Here is a 19,376-nt window from a genome sequence, read left to right as displayed (position 1 = left end):
ATGGAGTTTCGCTCTGTCACCAGGCTGAAGTGCAGTGGTGCGATCTCTGCTCACTGCAACCTCTGCCTCCCGGGTTCAAGTGATTCTCCTGCCTCAGCCTCCTGAGCAGCTGGAACTACAGACTCATGCCACCATGCCCAGCTAATTTTTGTATTTTCTAAGTAGAGATGGGGTTTCACCACATTGACCAGGATGGTCTCGATTTTTTGACCTCATGATCTGCCCACCTCGGCCTCCCAAAGTGCTGGGATTACAGGCGTGAGCCACCACGCCCGGCGAAGCTTTCTAATATATTTTGTATTTCATTTAATGAATACTTCAGTTCCAGAATTTGTTTGTTTGGTTCTTAAAAAGTATATCTTTATGGTGAATTTATCATTCACATCCTGAACTGCTTTTCTAGTTCCTTTGTATTGTTTTTCAGAATTCTCTTCTCTCTCACTGAGCTTCTTTAGAATCAGTAATTTGATTTTTTCCCAGGATTTCAAGAATGTCTTTTTGATTGGAATCTGTTGCTGGAGAATTATTGTGTTCCTTTGGAGGTGTCATATTTCCTTGTTTTTAAATATTTCTTGTCCTTAAGTTGATATCTGTGCATCTGGGTATAACAGTTGCTTCTTCCAAGTTTTTTGAATTTGTTTTCTTTTTTTTTCTTCTTTTAGAGTTGAAATCTTCCTCTATCACCCAGGCTGGAGTGCAGGGCCACAATTACAGCTCACTGCAGCCCAAACTCTTGGGCTTGAGTGATCCTCCCACCTCAGCCTCCCAAGTAGCTAGGACTATAGGCATGAACCACCATGCTTGGCTAATGGTTTTTTTGAGGAGTCTTGCTCTGTCACCCAGGCTGGAGTGCAGTGGTGCGATCTCGGCTCACTGCAAGCTCCGCCTCCCAGGTTCACGCCATTCTCCTGCCTCAGCCTCCAGAGTAGCTGGGACTACAGGCACCCACCACCATGCCCGGCTAATGTTTTGTAATTTTTTTTAGTAGAGACGGGGTTTCACCGTGTTAGCCAGGATGGTCTTGATCTCCTGACCTCATGATCCGCCCATCTCGGCCTCCCAAAGTGCTGGGATTACAGGCTTGAGACACCGCGCCCCGCCAGCTAATTTTTTAAAAAATCATTTTTATGGGCCAGGTGCGGTGGCTTACAACTGTAATCCCAGCACTTTGGGAGGCTGAGGTGGGCTAATTGCCTGAAGTTGGGAGTTCAGGACCTGCCTCACCAACATGGAGAAACCCTGTCTCCACTAAAAAAATACAAAATTAGCCAGGCATGGTGGTGCATGCCTGTAACCCCAGCTACTTGGGAGGCTGAGGCAGGAGAATCACTTGAACCCGGGATGCGGACATTGCAGTGAGCCAAGATTGCACCATTGCACTCCAGCCTAGGCAACAAGAGTGAAACTCTGGCTCAAAAGAAAAAAAAATCATTTTTATAGAGATGGGGTGTCACTGTGTTACTTAGGCTGGTATTAAACTCTTGGTCTCAGGCAATCCTCCTGCCTTGGCATCCCAAACTGTTGGGATTACAGGCATGAGTCACTGCACCTGGCTGAAATTGCTTTTGTAGGGGAGGACTTTTTCCTGAATATGTATCTATGGTATTGGTTGGGTGGGATACTTTGGCTTGATTTTGGATGCATGCAGCAGTGTAGTCTATTTCTTTGACTATAAACAGTATTAATGGTATCTATGGCTTCCTCAGTAGTTCAGGGTAGAGTTATTTGTGGATGCTCTGGTGAAGTTTTGCAGAGGACTGGGATGCCACGTAGGTCGGTCTTTGGGCCCCAATGGTGGCAGTGGTGGGCTAAGCATGCCTGTCCTTGGATTCCAAGGTGGTGTATGCTGGCACTGATGTTAAGAGGTCCAGGCACGCCAATTCTTGTGGTTCCAGGTGGCTTACTGGATGCTGGTAGGGTAGTGGCAGCAGTGGGCTGGGTGGGTGGGCAGAATTTTGGGCCCTGAGGCAGCCAGTGTCACATGAACAATGACAATGACAGTGGCAAGATGACCTTCTAGGTCCCCAAGGACCCAGTAATGCTGGTGTTGGCAGTGGCTGTGATGGGCTGGGTGGGCCAGTCTCCAGGTGTGCAGGTGGCATGTGCAGGTAGGTGCCAGCTGTGGTGGTAGTGGCTGGGGGGTAGGCCCAAACTCAGGCCCCTGGGAGGAGTGTTCAGGTACAAGTGGTGGTATACTGGGCTGGGCAACAGCCTGGCTGTTGGACTGTGTACTCTGGCACAAGGGGCAGGGGGACCGAAGCTGGGCTGAGCAGTCTTGTTCTCAGGCTCCCTGATGGTAAGGGCAGGTGCAACCAGTGGCAGGCAGGGGTGGGGCAATCCCCCAGGCCACCAGTGGAATGCTTGGGTGGGGAGCTGCCCTGCCACACTGGGGAGGGAGGCATTGCCTTCAATGGTGGGCAGCCTAGGCCAGTGGGTGCAGAACACGCATGCCGCTTGTACTTCAGCCCCTGCTGCCGTAGCCAGTCCCTGGTGCTTCAGTCCCTGGTGCTTCAGCCCCTGGTGCTTCAGTCCCTGGTGCAGTAGCCCATGGTCAAATGCACGTAAACCCTAGGGGTAGCAGCCATTCTTCTCTTGCATCTCAGCTGTGGTGCCACTAGGTTCTGGGATAGTGCACAGTCTGTTGGGGCTGGGCTCTAAAATGGCACCTTGTTGTAGCTGCTTAGGTCTTAGGGAGCATGTGAGATGCAGTGCAAGCTTCCTCTCTGGAGCAGTGCTGTTGCACAAGATCCCGAAAGCTCTGTGTGTTAGTTTCAGGACCCATGAGAGTCAAGGGCTCTCCTGTGGCTAGGATTGCAGGAGCTGACAGTGGGAATGAGGACTTCTGAGGATCTCTTGTTTACACTTTCCCTGTATTGGGGAGTCTCTCTTGGCTCTCATCTGATCCCAGCCTAGCAGGCTGTCTCACTTTCTTCTTCCTTGCTTTAAATATTTCCTGTCACTTTTCTGCTGAATTCCAGTATTCTCTTTTGGATGATCTATTTGAAGTGTGATTATCTACTTACTATTTTGCTTCTTAGTGGAGGAGTTGAGTACAAAAATGCCTATAGTCAGTCATCTTGAAGCCTCCCATCATATTCTCCAAATATCTTAATAGTTACCACATAGAAGATGTAGCAGACTTATTAAAACTGTTTCAGAAAGTAAAACTAGGATCAATGAAGGAAAGCTACTGAGTCAACATTAAGAGTAAACAGTGAGTTAGGTCACTTTCTTCTTTAGCTTTGGGAAATTTTCTTCTATCATTGTTTTGATAACTCCCCTCCCCTCTATTTTCTCTGCTCCATTTGTGGGTACCCTATTGGCTGAATGTTGGACAATGGAATTGGTACTCTCTGTTTCTTAATTTTTCTCTCAGATTTTCCATCTCTGGCTTTCAATAGTATGTTCTGAGAGAGCTCAACCTTTTCTTCTTAATCTTCTCTTGAAGATAATTTTAATTTTTTTTGGAACAGAAAATACATTTGCATGGTTTAAAATTCAAAAATTAGGTCTCCCCCTAATGCCACTTACTTATTCTCTTCTCTTTAGAAGTAATCAGTATTTAAAAAAAAAACAAAAAAGAAGTAATCAGTATTACCAGTTTCTTAAGCATCTTTCCAGAGATAGTCTATTTACACACAACAAAAAAGGCACATATTTCCTCCTGAATCCACCCTTCCTTTTCCAAATGAATGGGAATGTATCATAAACATGCTCAGCACTTTCATCTTCTCACTTGAAATCTTCAGGTTTGTTCAAGTGAGCTTCCCTGTTACAGGGTGTTACACTATATAAATATATTACACATGTAACCAGTTCCTTATTATGTTTTATTTTTAAAATTTATTTTAAAAACTTTTTTTTTTTTTGAGATGGAGTCTCGCTCTGTCACCCAAGCTGAAGTGCAGTGGCATGATCACGGCTTACTGCAACCTCTGCCTCCCGGATTCAAGCAATTCTCCTGCCTCAGCCTTCTGGGTAGCTGGGATTACAGGTGCACGCCACCACGCCTGGCTAATTTTTGTATTTTTAGTAGAGATGGGGTTTCACCATATTGGCCTGACCTCGTGATCCACCCACCTCAGCCTCCCAAAGTGCCAGGATTACACGCATAAGCCACCGTGCCAAGCCAAAAAACTATTATTATTATTATTTTTAGAGATAGGATATTGCTCTATTGCCCAAGCTAGAGTACGGTGGTACGATCACAGCTCACTGCAACCTCAAACTCCTGGGCTCAAGCAATCCTCCTGCTTCGGTCTCCTGAGTAGCTGAGACTACGAGCATCCGCAACTGTGCTTGGCTAATTTCCTAAACATTTTTGTAGAGACAGGGTCTCACTATGTTGCCCAGGCTGGTCTTGAACTCCTGGCCTCAGGCAATCTTCCTACCTTAATCTCCCAAATTAGCTCCTTCTCGATGAACATTCAGATTGTTTTTAACCTTCAGATCTTGCAAACATGCTGCAATGAACGTGTAGTCATTTTGGACAAAGGCAAACATATGTGTGGAAGTTTCCAGGAGTGCTACTGCTAAATCAAAAGACTTGAGCATTTTAAATCTTGACAGATATTGCCGAAGCACCTGTAGGGGCCAGAGAGACTTCCCCTTCACCTTCTGAAGGCTCACTGAAAATCACTGACAAAAGAGAGACTAATAGGAAAAAAGGCATACACATTTATTTGGTTATAACTTTATGTGACGCCAGAGTCTTCAGAATGAAAAATACAAAATACACTGTCAATTTTTGTGCTTAGGTTCACAAAGCATATGGACAGTGGTATGGAAATATGATTGGACACAGAAGGCTAAGGCACAAGAATTGCTTGAGCCCAGGAGTTGGAGGCTGCAGTGAGCTGAGGTTGTACCACTGCACTCCAGCCTAGGCAACAGAGCAAGACTCTGTCTCCAAAAAAAGAAAAGAAAAGAACAAAAAAGAAATATGATTGGACAAACAGGGTATGATCTAATGCTAACAAAGTAGGGAAATCCAAGTAAGGCCTGTCTAGATTTCTCTTGGCCTCTCTCTGCAGCAATCCTTCCTATGGGTATGAGGCAGAATCCTGTCTGGAATGGGGGTCTTATGACCTATAGTCAAAGTAGGTCAAATAATTTCTTTATGACCAATTTTTACACACAAAGGTGACGGGCAAGCTGGAGTAATATTCTCAGATTTTATATAAGGCTGGCTTCTGGGAAAAGGAGTTCTGGTTTCTATGACCTGCTTTGGGGAAGAGGGATTCTGGTTTCTACAGTTAGCCTCAGAAGAAAATGAGAGATCAAAGATAGGTGGGCAAAAAAAGGTCAGAGAGAGCTGCTCCCGAGGCCTTCATTTCGGGGTATCATTTTCTGAGACCCTGTACACCCTTCATAAAAAATGTACTAATTTATGTGTAAGAATGCCTACTTGTCCACATCCTCACCAATACAGTGTTCTGTTAAAGTTTCTTAGTTCTGCCAGTCGCATACTTTTTTTTTTTTTTTTTTTTCAAGAAACAGGGTCGCATTCTGTCACCCAGAATGGAGTTCAGTGATATCATTCTAGCTCACCACAGCCTCAAACTTCTGGGCTGAAGCAATCCTCCTCCATCAGTCTCCTGAGTAGCTGGGACTATACCATGCCTGGCTAATTTTTCTAAAAAATATATATATATATTTTTTTGAGACAGTCTTGCTCTGTTGCCCAGGCTGGAGTGCAGTGGCATGGAGTGCAGTGGCAACCTCTGCTTCCTGGGTTAAAGTGATTCTCTTGCCTCAGCCTCCTGCATAGCTGGGATTACAGGCATGTGCCACCATGCCCGGCTAATTTTTGTATTTTTAGTAGAAACAGGGTTTGGCCATGTTGGCCAGGCTACTCTCAAACTCCTGGCCTCAAGCAATCCAATGGCATGAACCATTATACCCAGCCCCAATTAAACATTTTTATTGTTCCATTTCCCATCTACTTCCCCCTAACTAGCTTGATATTCATCTTTTACTATTCTTTTAATAGGTTCCTTAGAGATTAAAATGTCATCCATCTTTGATTTATCTAGGCCTATATGTATATACACCCCTACCCTGACCAACAGGCAATTATAGTGTATTTTAATTCTCTCTATACTTTAAGTGCCACAAGAATTATTTAATGTGTCACTTAGATTAATCCACATATTTACCCTTTTTGTTTCTTCATTCCCTGAATCTTCATGTTTCTTTTACAAACTTCAAGTTTTTTCTTCTATTTAAACAAAAACTTTAGTATTTCCTTTAATGTAGATATTCTGGTAAGAAAGTCCATAAATTTGTCTACAACTGTCCTTGTATTAACTTTATCCTTGAAGGCATTTTCACTGGTTATGGAAATTTAGGTTGGCAGTTATTTCGTTTCAGCCCTGTGAAGATGTCATTCCATTATCTTCTGTCTCCTGTTGTTTTTGTGGAGATGGGAGCTCTCAGACAAATTGTTGGTTGCTCGTTTGTACATACTTCTCACTCCCATCCTGCCCTGGGTACTCTAACATTTTTTCACTTTGTGTTTAGTTTCAGCAGTTTTAAGATAATGTGTCTAGGCTGGGCGCGGTGGCTCAAGCCTGTAATCCCAGCACTTTGGGAGGCTGAGACGGGCGGATCACGAGGTCAGGAGATCGAGACCATCCTGGATAACAAGGTGAGACCCCGTCTCTACTAAAAAAATACAAAAAAACTAGCCGGGCGAGGTGGCAGGCGCCTGTAGTACCAGCTACTCGGGAGGCTGAGGCAGGAGAATGGCGTGAACCCGGGAGGCGGAGCTTGCAGTGAGCTGAGATCCGGCCACTGCACTCCAGCCTGGGCCACAGAGCCAGACTCTGTCTCAAAAAAAAAAAAAAAAAAAAAGATAATGTGTCTAGGCCGGGTGTGGTGGCTCACACCTGTAATCCCAGCACTTTGGGAGCTGAGGAGGGCGGATCACGAGGTCAGGAGATTGAGACCATCCTGGCCAATACGGTGAAACCCCGTTTCTACTAAAACAAAACAAAACAAAACAAAACAAAAAACAAACAAAAAATTAGCCGGGGGAGGTGACGGGCGCCTGTAGTCCCAGCTACTCGGGAGGCTGAGGCAGGAGAATGGTGTGAACCCAGGAGGCGGAGCTTGTAGTGAGCCGAGATCGCGCCACTGCACTGCAGCCTGGGCGACAGAGTGAGACTCTGTCTCCAAAAAAAAAAAAAAAAAAGATAATGTGTCTAAAAGTCACTATCTTTTTATTTATCTCATTGGGGTTGATAGGAATCTATCTGTGGTTTGTTGTTTTTTGACAGTTTTATAATGCCTTTAGTCATTATCTTTTAAAATACTGCTTTTGTTCCATTCTTTCTTTTTCCTTCTGCTATTTCATTACACATTAGACCTTCCTCACTGTATCCCCTATTTATCGTCTCTTCTCTTCTATATTTTCCACTCATTTTTATTTTCATGTTTCATTCGAGATATTTTCTTCTGATCTATTTTAAATTATTAGCTCTCTCTTTAGTTGTTTCTAATCTGCTGTGGTTGTATCCACCAACTGGGTTAATTCTGATTGCTAGAGTTTATAGTTTTCATTTGGTCTTTTTTATTGTTGTTTCCAGTTCTCTTCTAAAATTCTCAATTTTGTCTCATCTCTTTTAACAAATTAAGCATTTAAAATATATTTCTAAAAACTCCATTGTCTGGAGTCTGCCTATTGTCTACAGTTTATTTTCTTTTTTCCTTAGGATTACTGTGTCTCCTATTGTGTCTTGAATTTAAATTGAGTGTTAGATACTATATATACAAATTTATAGAAATAATTTGAGGCCTATAAAAATGCTATATTCCTCCAAAGAGGACTTAAAAGTTTGCCAACTTCGCCCAACCCTCGGTGGGTCTCTGGACTCTAATTTTGGCCTCCAACCCCTATAAGCCTTTCAAGAATGCCACTTAGCTTCTCAGCTACCTTTTCTGGAACTTGCAGAAGCCCCCAAGGAAAAAGCAACCCTGAACATCAGGTTCCCCCTTACTTCTTTCCTTCTTTTCCCAGATCCTATAATTCCTTAATGCCTTGTTGTTTCCTTCCCTCCCTCCCTCCCTCCCTCCCTCCCTTCCTTCCTTCCTTCCTTCCTTCCTCTTTCTTTTTTTTTTTTTTTTGAGACAGAGTCTTGGCCTGCTGCCCGGGCTGGAGTACAGTGGCACGGTCTTGACTCAGTGCAACCTCTGCTTCCTGGGTACAAGCGACTCTCCTGCCTCAGCCTCCCAAGTAGCTGGGGATGCATGCTATCATACCCAGCTAATTTTTTTATTTTCAGTAGAGACAGGGTTTTGTCGTGTTGGCCAGGCTTGTCTTGAACTCGTGACCTCAAGTGATCCACTTGCCTCGGCTTCCCAAAGTGCTGGGATTACAGGTATGAGCCACTGGACCCGGCCTCCTCAATGCCTTGTTAATGCTCCAGTGTCTTCATGCAGGTTATTTTAATATTTTATTCCAGAGGAAACAGCTATTCACAGCAGGAAGGTTAATCCAAATTACCTAGTCTACCCTTACCAAAAGCAGAAAAAAACCTTAACTTTCCCCAAATAGTACATTCAAATTATTTAGAGAAGTGCTTCTTTCTCTCCTTTTAACTTGAGTAAATGCCACGTTTGAGTTCTGTCACTGAGATGAAGGGGAACAAGGAGAAAGACCTTGAATTAATTGCCTTTTAAAATACTAATCTCACTTCTGCACTTCATCATATTTGCCAACTCTGGATCTAGGGCCTCTTGTAGCCATGGTTTCTGTTTCATCTAAAAACATGCCAGAAAAAATTTTGAAATCTCATAGACATTGTTAAGCAGACTGCTTCATTTTTTTTGTTTACTTCTTTTTGTACTTCATATTCTATGTACAATTATAAAGGATATGAAAAAAATATGTTCAGCCTACCTCTTAAACTAAGTTTCATTAAATCTTTCATTTTACTTTCTAAAATTTATCCTACAGATAGACACAAACAAATGCACAAAAATATTCACACTATATTAATAAAGTGATGGAAATAACTCAAATATCTGTTAATAGGAAGTTGTTTAAACTATGGCACAATACAGTCATATATATCATAATTTAATTCCATTCTGCATGAAAATAATTTTTAGTATATGCACAGAAAAAGAAATCCATATGGTAAACACATAAACAAACATATTTATAACATATGCTAACTTAATACTATTTATGGAGAAGGCATTATAAAGAACTACAGTTTGATTAAATCATTTCATAATATTTGAATTTTTATGTGGAAACTATTTTTACATAAATAAAACAAATAATAAAACATATCAAGCCAATTAGATTACTTCTACAGAGTTCTCATATGCTAAGAAGTCAAGCCAACATCAAAACGGTCTCTGTGAATACAAATTCATTTTACACTGAAGGCTGCATCTTCTTGGTTTGCAAAACAACCCGAAATAGGTCTCTATTTGAAAGTAGATAAGATTAACTGGGCAAAGGCAAGACCAGTGCTTTAAAGCATGGAACTTGGAAGAAAACAGTCCTAACTAGTGATATTAAAGGGAAATACTTAATTTATACATAAACATAGAAAAGATGATAAAGCGACCAGAGAAAAATAGAAGTGGGGTGGAGCAGCACTGAAAAGGCATAGAATATAAAGGGCAGAAGTAGAACTGATGGAAACCAAGATAAGAATGAGTCCAGTAGTAAAGAAGCATGCACATACATTTCTGTGTTTAAGATATGTAATGGCAATACGCTATAGCTAATCTTTTTCACTTCTGGATGGCTTGTGTATCTGAGAATACTAATTTCATATTATGCTTAAACGAGTTAAACTCGGAAATAAGCCCAAGTTTTAATATCTGTACTGCTAAAGAGAGCAGATGATCTTACGCTGAAATCACCCGACATTTGTGGTCTTAAAAATTCAGTACTTTTCAAATAAAAAAATTCTATAATCCTAAAAGAGAACTGTTCCTTATTCACTTAGGTATCTACTTTTGCAGCTGTAGATACCTAACTGTATCCACACCTATACCCTTACAACATTTCATTCCAGAGATTCCCAGTGCTACTACTCCCATTCTTGCACTTACAACAGACACTGATAATTAGTCACAGCACTTTGCCCCCTGAGCACAGTCACTGAGCCCTCCCTTTCAGACTTCTATACAGTCATTTTCAATAAACTGGAAATGGTACATGAGATAAAACCTATTTGCCATCCTACATACCCTTAAGCAAGATGTGAATTTCATTACAATTCAAAGACTTTCCTAGTGAATAGTGTCTACATAAACAGCTTTTTAAAAAAACTCTGGGCCGGGTGCTGTGGCTGGCTGGGCGCTGTGGCTCACACCTGTAATCCCAGCACTTGGGAGGCCGAGGTGGGTGGACCACCTGAGGTCAGGAGTTCGAGACCAGCCTGGCCAACATGGCAAAACCTTGTCTCTACTAAAAATACAAAAATTAGCTGGTTGTGATGGTGTGTGCCTGTAATCCTAGCTACTTGGGAGGCTGAGGCAGGAGAATCACTTGAACCCAGGTGGCGGAGGCTGCAGTGAGCCGAGATTGTGCCACTGTACTCCAGCCTGGGAGACAAGAGCAAAACTCCATCTCAGAAAAAAAAAAAAGACTTCTGGTAATTATCTTATAAATAAAATTGGCTCTCATTTTTTGAACTCATTAGATTATTAGGATATAAATGTTGTCAAGATAACCTAAAGATGACAACACAGATATTTCCTGACTTACTTATTCTGAAACATTTTTTATAACCTGTCATTACAACTTCCTGGTCATAGGTATCTGTCTGAGCAATTCCAGACTCATGTAAACTGTTCAAAGAACCTAATATACTCATTAATCCTATTCGACTATAAAGTCAATGGCATAATGAGGTCTGGGGCAATGCATTGCCAGTTTACTTAGCATATGTTCAGTATAACAAGAGATAGTGATAGCAATGAATATTTACTTTTTTATGTATGTATGTATGTATGTATGTATTTATTCCTGTATTCATTCATTTATTGAGATAGGGTCTTGTTATCACCCAGGCTAGAGTGCAGGGGTAGAATCATAGCTCACTGCAGTCTCTGACTCTAGACTCAAGCAATCCCTTTGCTTCAGCCTCCCAAGAAGGTGGACTACAGGTGTGAACAACCTCATGCAAATGAGGATTTAAAAATAATATTTATCTGAATGTTTCCTCCCATAGATATTTTTAAATCAATAGATATAGATGGTCTCACCATTTTAAAATTAGACAAGCAAATGAAGGAAAAAAAAGAGAAACAAATTCTTACCAGTTTTTCTGCGTCTGTGTTCATTTCCCTTAATTTCTTGATATGTTCCTTTTTAATCATGAGAATTTTTGATAATCGGGTCTGCAAAAAAAGAATATTTTAGAATAAACAGAGGCATTTAGGTATATTGGTTAGACATTAAATTTCCAATTTTTTAGTAAGATATTTTAGCAATAGGTTTTAGTGTTTCAACACATACATACATACATACATATATATATAGCATAGCATTTTTTTTTTTCTGAGATAGAGTCTCACTCTGTCACCCAGGCTGGAGTGCAGTGGCATAGTCTTGGCTCACTGCAACCTCTGCCTCCCAGTTCAAGCAATTCTCGCCTCAGCCTCCCGAGCAGCAGGGATTACAGGCACACACAACCACACCTGGCTAATTTTTGTATTTTTTTTTGAGATGGACTCTTGCTCTATTGCCCAGGCTGGAGTGCAATGGCGTGATCTCAGCTCACTGCAACCTCCGCCTCCCAGGCTCAAGCAATTCTCCTGCCTCAGCCTCCCGAGTAGCTGGGATTGCAGACACCCACCAACATGCCCGACGAATTTTTGTATTTTTAATAGAGACAAGGTTTTGCCATGTTGGCCAGGCTGGTCTTGAACTCCTGACCTCAGATGATCCACTCACCTTGGCCTCTCAAAGTGCTGGGATTACAGGTGTGAACCAGGGCACCCGGCCATTTTTGTATTTTTAGTAGAGATGGGGTTTCACCATGTTGGCCAGGCTGGTCTCGAACTCCTGACCTCCAGTGATCTGCCCACCTTGGCTTCCCAAAGTGCTGGGATTACAGACATGAGTCACCACACTCAGCCTCATAGCAATTTTTTTTTTTTTTTTTTTTGAGACGGAGTCTCGCTCTGTCACCCAGGCTGGAGTGCAGTGGCCGGATCTCAGCTCACTGCAAGCTCCGCCTCCCAGGTTCACGCCATTCTCCTGCCTCAGCCTCCCGAGTAGCTGGGACTATATAGGCGCCCGCCACCTCGCCCGGCTAGTTTTTTGTATTTTTTAGTAGAGACGGGGTTTCACCGTGTTAGCCAGGATGGTCTCGATCTCCTGACCTCATGATCCGCCCGTCTCGGCCTCCCAAAGTGCTGGGATTACAGGCGTGAGCCACCGCGCCCGGCCAGCACTGTATTCTATATATCTGATTAAACTGACAAGCAAATATTTTTTTAAAAATCGATTGTAATGAGGACGTGTCAAAAGGACTAAGGAGTCAATTTGAACAAGCTTTTTCACTGGTCCAAAATAGGGAAATTTGTAGACCAGTAAGAATAATAACGGTAACAAACTAAAGCCAAATGTTAAAATCCATGAGTTTACAATGATACTTAGGAAGAATAAATGACAGAGTGAGAGCCATTTTGAAATCTTATTGAATGAATGGATCTAAGCATTGATAATCAATGGCAGCTAATGTTAAAAAATAAATAGGTCAGAGATACAGTGGCTCACACCTGTAATCCCAGTACATTGGGAGGCCAAGGCGGGAAGACCACTTGAGCCCAAGAGTTTGTGACCAGCCTCAGCTTCCCAAGTAGCTGGGATCGTGAGTCCAGGAGTTTGAGATCTTATCTCCACAAAAAATAAACAAAATTAGCCGTGTTTAGTGGTTTGCATCTGTAGTCCCAGTTACTCAGGAGGCTGAGGTGCGAAAACTTCTTGAGCCTGGGAGGTGGAGGATGCAGTGAGCTGAAATCATGCCACTGGACTCCAGCCTGGGCAACAGAGCAAGACCCCATCTCATAATAAATAAATAAATAAATAAATGCCTCCTATCAAAAGAACACAAAACCACCTGTAAAAGTAGTCACATGAAAACAAACAGCCAATCAAAAAACCTAAATCCAATCAAACCTCTAGACATAATTTTCAACTTACATAAAATACAAAGAACAAGTTAAATAATCCCACAAGGATTTAGTCAGAAAAATTGAGACTATGGGAGACTGTATGGATCCAGTTTCTTCAATAAGCTGAATGGAGAAAAAAGGGACTCAACATTTAAAAAACAACTGAAAAATCTGAATACCAACTGGATATTTGATATTGACATTTAAGTTTTTATAGATGTAATAGATAGTGTAGTTATGTTTCCTAAAAAAAAGAAATCTGCCTGTAATGGGGTTTCACCATGTTGGCCAGATTGGTCTCAAACTCCTGACCTCAGGTGATCCACCTGCCTTGGCCTCCCAAAGTGCTGGGATTACAGGCATGAGCCACCACGCCCAGCCCTTATTATTTATTTCTAAGAGATAACCCTTTTTTGGCCAGGCATGGTGGCTTATGCCTGTATGTAATCCCAGCACTTTGGGAGGCTGAGGCTGATGGATCACCTGAGGTCAGGAGTTCAAGACCAGCCTGGCCAAGATGGTAAAACCTCATCTCTACTAAAAATACAAAAATTAGCCAGGCGTGGTGGCTCGAGCCTGTAGTCCCAGATACTCGGGAGCCTGAGGCATGAGGGTTGCTTGAACCTGGGAGGTGAAGCCGAGATCACATGACTGCTGCGTTCTAGCCTGGGCAACAGAGCAAGACTCTGTCTCAAAAAAGAAAAAAAAAAAAAAAGAAAGAAAGAAAGAATAAGGTCGGGCGTGGTAGCTTATAGCTATCCAGGCTGAGTGCAGTAGTGTGATCATGGCTCAACTGCAGCCTCAACCTCCTGGGCTCAAGTGATCTTCCACCTCAGACTCCCGAGTAGCTGGGACTACAGGGGCATGCCACCACACCTGGCTAATTTTTGTATTTTTTATAGAGATGGGGGTCTCACTATGTTGCCCAGGCTTGTTGTCAACTCCTAGACTCAATCCTTGTCTATGTTGCCCAGGCCTGTCTTGAACTCCTAGACTCCCAATCCTTCCAGCTTGGCCGCCCAAAGTGCTGGGATTGCAGGTGTGAGCCACTGTGCCTGGCAGCAAAACATTTTTAACGTGTCTTTTGTCATAAGAAAAAATATATTTGGAACAGCAAAAAGTGAAAATATCAACTTCAACACTTAAGAGCAAAACTGAGTTTTATAAAACCTCACATACTATAAAAGGTAAGGACATAAAATAATTTTTATTTTTACCTCTTAAATATCTTAAAATAATAGTGGAAGTAGTGTTTTAACTAGGCTTTACATATAGATTATACATTTTAAATTAAGTACTAAAATCAAATACATAGACTTTCAGTTTACAGTCTGGGATATAAGAAGCTTGGAAGATGCTACTCCATCCTAACACCAGGTAAAAAACTGAACATACTTAAAAAATCAACGACACTTCTTAGATCTCTAAGAGAATTGAGGGCCAAGGCAAACTGTCCACAAAATTAGAAAGAATGAAAGGCAAATATGTAGAATCACAATTTACTGGAGCAGAAACATGTGAGCAAAAACCTCTAGGAACCAGTGCTGGGGTAGGAAAAACGGAACTGTAATTTATGTGGTAGGTGCGGGCAAGTCTGACCATTAAGCATTTACTCAATGGGACCCAGTTATGAGGGTTTTTTGAAAAGCATACTTTTGTGAGTTTTACTTCCAGGGGCTTAATCTGTTTCTTAGTGAATACTGCAGAAATACACCCTCTTGTTTCCTGCAAGGGGAAGAGAAAACTAACAATTTTGAATTAAAATGGAGCATTCTGTTCTTCTTAGCAAGGCCTGACCTCAGGAAAAAGTATTTAACCAGAAGCTAACATGCTAGGGTTTTATCAGAGGCTAGCTGACCTGGGGCAAGAGAAAAACCCAATCCCAGCCCACTCTAGCCACCCCGTACCACCTAACAGGAGGAAAAACTGAGGTGCATTTGTGAAGTTCACAGTCTAGAAGCTCAGGCTGACACAGTTCCTTTTACATAGTACATCTTGTTTGGCAATTAAGAAAAAATTACAAGGTACGAAAAGAGGCAAAAAACATAGTTGAAGAGACAAAGCAAGCATAAAAACCAGCCTTAGATATGGCAGGGATGTTGAAATTTTAAAGAACTATGAGTAATAAGCTAAGGCCTCTAATGGATAAAATAGCATGCAAGAACAGATGGGCAATGCAAGCAGAGAGATGAAAATTTCTTGAGCTTGAGGATATATTATTTATTTTTCTTTTTTTTTCCTTCCACAACAGTTATCTCAGAAGAGGATGTATTAATAGGAACTTCCAAAACTAAAAAACAAAGAGAACAAAGACTGAAAAAGTCAGCACAGAATGTCCAAGGATTGTGGGACAGCTACAAAAGGTGTAACTTTATGCATTAATGGAAATACAAGAAGGAGAGGAAAGAGAGAAAAAAAGGAAGAACTATCTGAAATATAATGAATGAGAGTTTCCCTAATTTAATGTCAAATACCAAACCAAAGATCTAAGAAGCTCAGAGCATACCAAGCAGAGAAAATGCCACAAAAACCTCTAGATTTACACCTATCATATTCAAACCACAGAAAATCCAAGACGAAGAAAAATTCTGGTTCAGCTATGGTGGCTCACACCTGTAATCCCAGCACTTTGGGAGGCTGAGGCGGGCAGATTGCTTGAGCCCAGCAGTTTGAGACCAGTCTGGGCAACATGGCAAAACCCCATCTCTACATACTAAAAAAAAGGAAAAAAAAAACCCTGAAAGAAAACACTTTGCCGATAGAGGAGCAAAGATAAGAATTTCATCTGACTTCTTAGAAACCAGGCAAGCAAGAGGAGACTGGAGTGAAATGTCTTGTGTTGAGAAAAAAAAACTGGCAATCTAAACCCCTGCACCCTATGAAATTATCATTCAAAAGTAAAACAGGACTGGGCATCATAGCTCACGCCTATAATCTCAGCACTTTGGAAGGCCAAGAGGGAGGACTGCTTAAGCCCAGGAGTTCTGGAGCAGCCTGAGAAACACAGCTAGACCTCATCTCTACAATAATAAATAAAATAAAATAATTTTTTTATTTTTTTATTTTTTTGAGACGGAGTCTTGCTCTGTTGCCCAGGTGGGAGTGCAGTGGCACAATCTTGGCTCATTGCAAGCCCTACCTCCCAGGTTCACGACATTCTCCTGCCTCAGCCTCCCGAGTAGCTGGGACTACAGGCGCCTGCCACCATGCCCAGCTTATTTTTTGTAATTTTAGTAGAGACGGGGCTTTACCGTGTTAGCCAGGATGGTCTCGATCTCCTGACCTCATGATTCACCCGCCTCAACCTCCCAAAGTGCTGGGATTACAGGCGTTAGCCACCATGCCCGGCCAATAAAACAAAAATTTTTTAAGTGAAAGAAAAATAAAGACTTTCTCAGAGAAAGAAACTTGAGAAAATCTGTCACTAGTAGGACTGCCTTGTAAGAAATGGTTTTTTTTTCTTTTTTTTTTTTTTTGAGATGGAATCTTGCTCTCTTGCTCAGGCTGGAGTGCAATGGAGTGATCTTGGCTCCCTAAAACCTCCACCTCCCAGGTCCAAGCGATTCTCATGCCTCAGCCTCCCAAGCAGCTGGGACTATAAGCGCCACCATGCCCGGCTAATTTTTGTATTTTTAGCAGAGATGGGGTTTCACCATGTTGGCCAGGCTGGTCTTGAACTCCTGACCTCAAGTGATCTACCCACCTCAGCCTCCCAAAGTGCTAGGACAACAGGCGTGAACCACCATGCCCGGCCAGAAATGTTAAATGATGTTCTTTAGAGAAAAAGAAAATGATACATGTCAGAAATTCATATATAAATAAAGGAAGTGTATCAAAGAAAGAATACATTGAAGGTAAAATACAAACTTTTATTTTCCTTATTCCTAATTGTTCCAACAGATAACAATTTGCTCAAAATAATAACAGCAACAGCATATTTGATTATATATGATTATGTGTATATATGCTTATGCATGCTTAGGTATAAATAAAATAATGACAGCAATGATACAAAGGAAAGGAGGGATTAATTAGGATTATTTTGTTATTATCAGGTACTAATACTACCCATGAAGCTGTACAGTGTTATTTGAAAGTGGATGTGGATTAGTTGTAAAAGTTTATAATGTAAACTCTAGAGCAACCATTAAAGAAAGTTAAAAGAAAAAAGTATAACCTATATGCTAAAAAAGCAGAAAAAAAAGGAATTACATAAATTAAACCATAAAAGGCAAAAAAAAAAGAGTGGAATATAAAAATAGAAATAAAGAATATGAGCAACGAATAGAAAATAGTAATAAATATGACAGATATTACTGTATGATAATCCAATTATATCAATAATCACTTTGAAATCTACTTTAAACATAAAGACACAGATAGATTAAAAGTAAATGGATGAAGGCCAGGTGTGGTGGCTCACCCCTATAATCCCAGTACTTTGGGAGGCCGAGGTGGGTCCCATTGCTCGAGCCAAGGAGTTCAAGACCAGCCTAGGGTACACTGACACCCCATGTCCATACAAAAAATACAAAAATTAGCAGGTGTGGTGGCTTATGCCTGTAGTCCCAGCTACTTGGGAGGCTGAGGTGGGAGGATTTCTTAAGCCCAGGAGGTTGAGGCTGTAGTGAGCCACTGCACTCCAGCCTAGGCTACAGAAGGAGACCCTGTTCTCAAAAACAAAAAACAAACAAACAAACAAAAAAAACAGGGCTAGGCTCAGTGGCTGACACCTGTAATCCCAGCACTTTGGGAGGCTGAGGCAGGCACATTTCTCATGGTCAGAAGTTCTGGACCAGCCTGGCCAAGATGGTGGAAAAAACCTGTCTCTACTAAAAATACAAATATTAGCCAGGTGTGGTGGACACGTAATCCTAGCTACTCGGGAGGTTGAGGCATGAGACTCGCTTGAACCTAGGAGGCAGAGGTTGCCTGGGCGACAGAGCAAGACTTCGTCTCAAAAAAAAAAAAAAAAAAAAAGTAAATGGATAAAGAATATGCCATGCTAACACTAATCAAAAGAAAGGAGGAGCAGTTATATTAATTTCAGACAAAGTAGACTCCAGAGCAAGAAAAGGCGTCAGGAATAAAAGGGGGCATTACATAATGAAAAAGGGGTCAATGTTCCAAGAAGACATAATATCTTTTCTGTTTTTTTTTTTTTTTTTTTTTTGAGACGGAGTCTTGCTCTTTCGCCCAGGCTGGAGTGCAGTGGCGCGATCTCAGCTCACTGCAAGCTCCGCCTCCCGGGTTCCCGCCATTCTCCTGCCTCAGCCTCCCGAGTAGCTGGGACTACAGGCGCCCACAACCGCGCCCGGCTAGTTTTTTGTATTTTTAGTAGAGACGGGGTTTCACCGTGGTCTCGATCTCCTGACCTTGTGATCCGCCCGCCTCGGCCTCCCAAAGTGCTGGGATTACAGGCATGAGCCACCGCGCCCGGCCTTGAGACAGATTCTTGCTCTGTCACCCAGGCCGGAGTGCAGTGGTGCAACATCAGCTCACTGCAACCTCCGCCTCCCAGGTTCAAGCAATTCTGTCTCAGTCTCCCGAGTAGCTGGGATTACAGGTATCTGCCACTACACCTGGTTAATTTTGTATTTTTAGTAAAGATGGGGTTTCACCATGTTGGCCAGGCTGGTCTCGAACACCTGACCTCAAGCGATCTGCCCGCCTAAGCTTCCCAAAGGGCTGGGATTACAGGCGTGAGCCACTGCACCCGGCCAACAATACTTAATATTTATGTGCCTAATAACAGAACATCAAAACATGAGGCAAAATACATTAACTACTGACAAATAGATCAATCCACCAGTTGGAGATTTGGATACCCCCCTATCAGAAATGAACAGATCCAACGGGCAGAAAATCAGCAAGGACATAAACTCAACAATATCATCAATTAACTGGATATAATTGGTATCTATAGACTACTTCATCCAACAACCGCAGAATATACTTTCTACTCAGGGTTGTACAGAAAATTCATGAAGATCTCATTCTGGGCCATGAAACATACCTTAACAAAATTAAAAGAATAGAAATCATACAATGTATGCTCTTACACCACAATGAACTTCTACCAGAAATCAATAACAAAGCAAGCTGTAAAATCTGAAGATATGTCTAAATAATACATGAGTCAAAAAAGCAATCTAAAAAAAGAAATGGAAAAATATTCTGAACTAGATAAAAATAAAGAGACAAATTGTCAAAATTTGTGTGAT

The 19,376-nt window shown here is 41.8% G+C and overlaps 1 protein-coding gene across 3 annotated transcripts in view; it reads right to left on the bottom strand.

Annotated features, from left to right (window-relative positions):
• LIN9 (lin-9 DREAM MuvB core complex component) overlaps window positions 1-19,376 on the bottom strand; it is an 89,078-nt gene that overhangs the window by 20,764 nt on the left and 48,938 nt on the right. For all 3 annotated transcript variants that reach the window (XM_025393474.1, XM_025393482.1, XM_025393493.1), the window contains one exon: window positions 11,290-11,370. In XM_025393474.1, the coding sequence (XP_025249259.1) occupies window positions 11,290-11,370 (81 nt within the window). The remainder of the gene's footprint in view (window positions 1-11,289; window positions 11,371-19,376) is intronic.

The sequence above is a fragment of the Theropithecus gelada genome, chromosome 1 (genome assembly GCF_003255815.1).
Source record: "Theropithecus gelada isolate Dixy chromosome 1, Tgel_1.0, whole genome shotgun sequence".
Lineage (NCBI taxonomy): Eukaryota > Metazoa > Chordata > Mammalia > Primates > Cercopithecidae > Theropithecus > Theropithecus gelada.
This window is presented reverse-complemented; position numbering and strand designations above follow the sequence as displayed.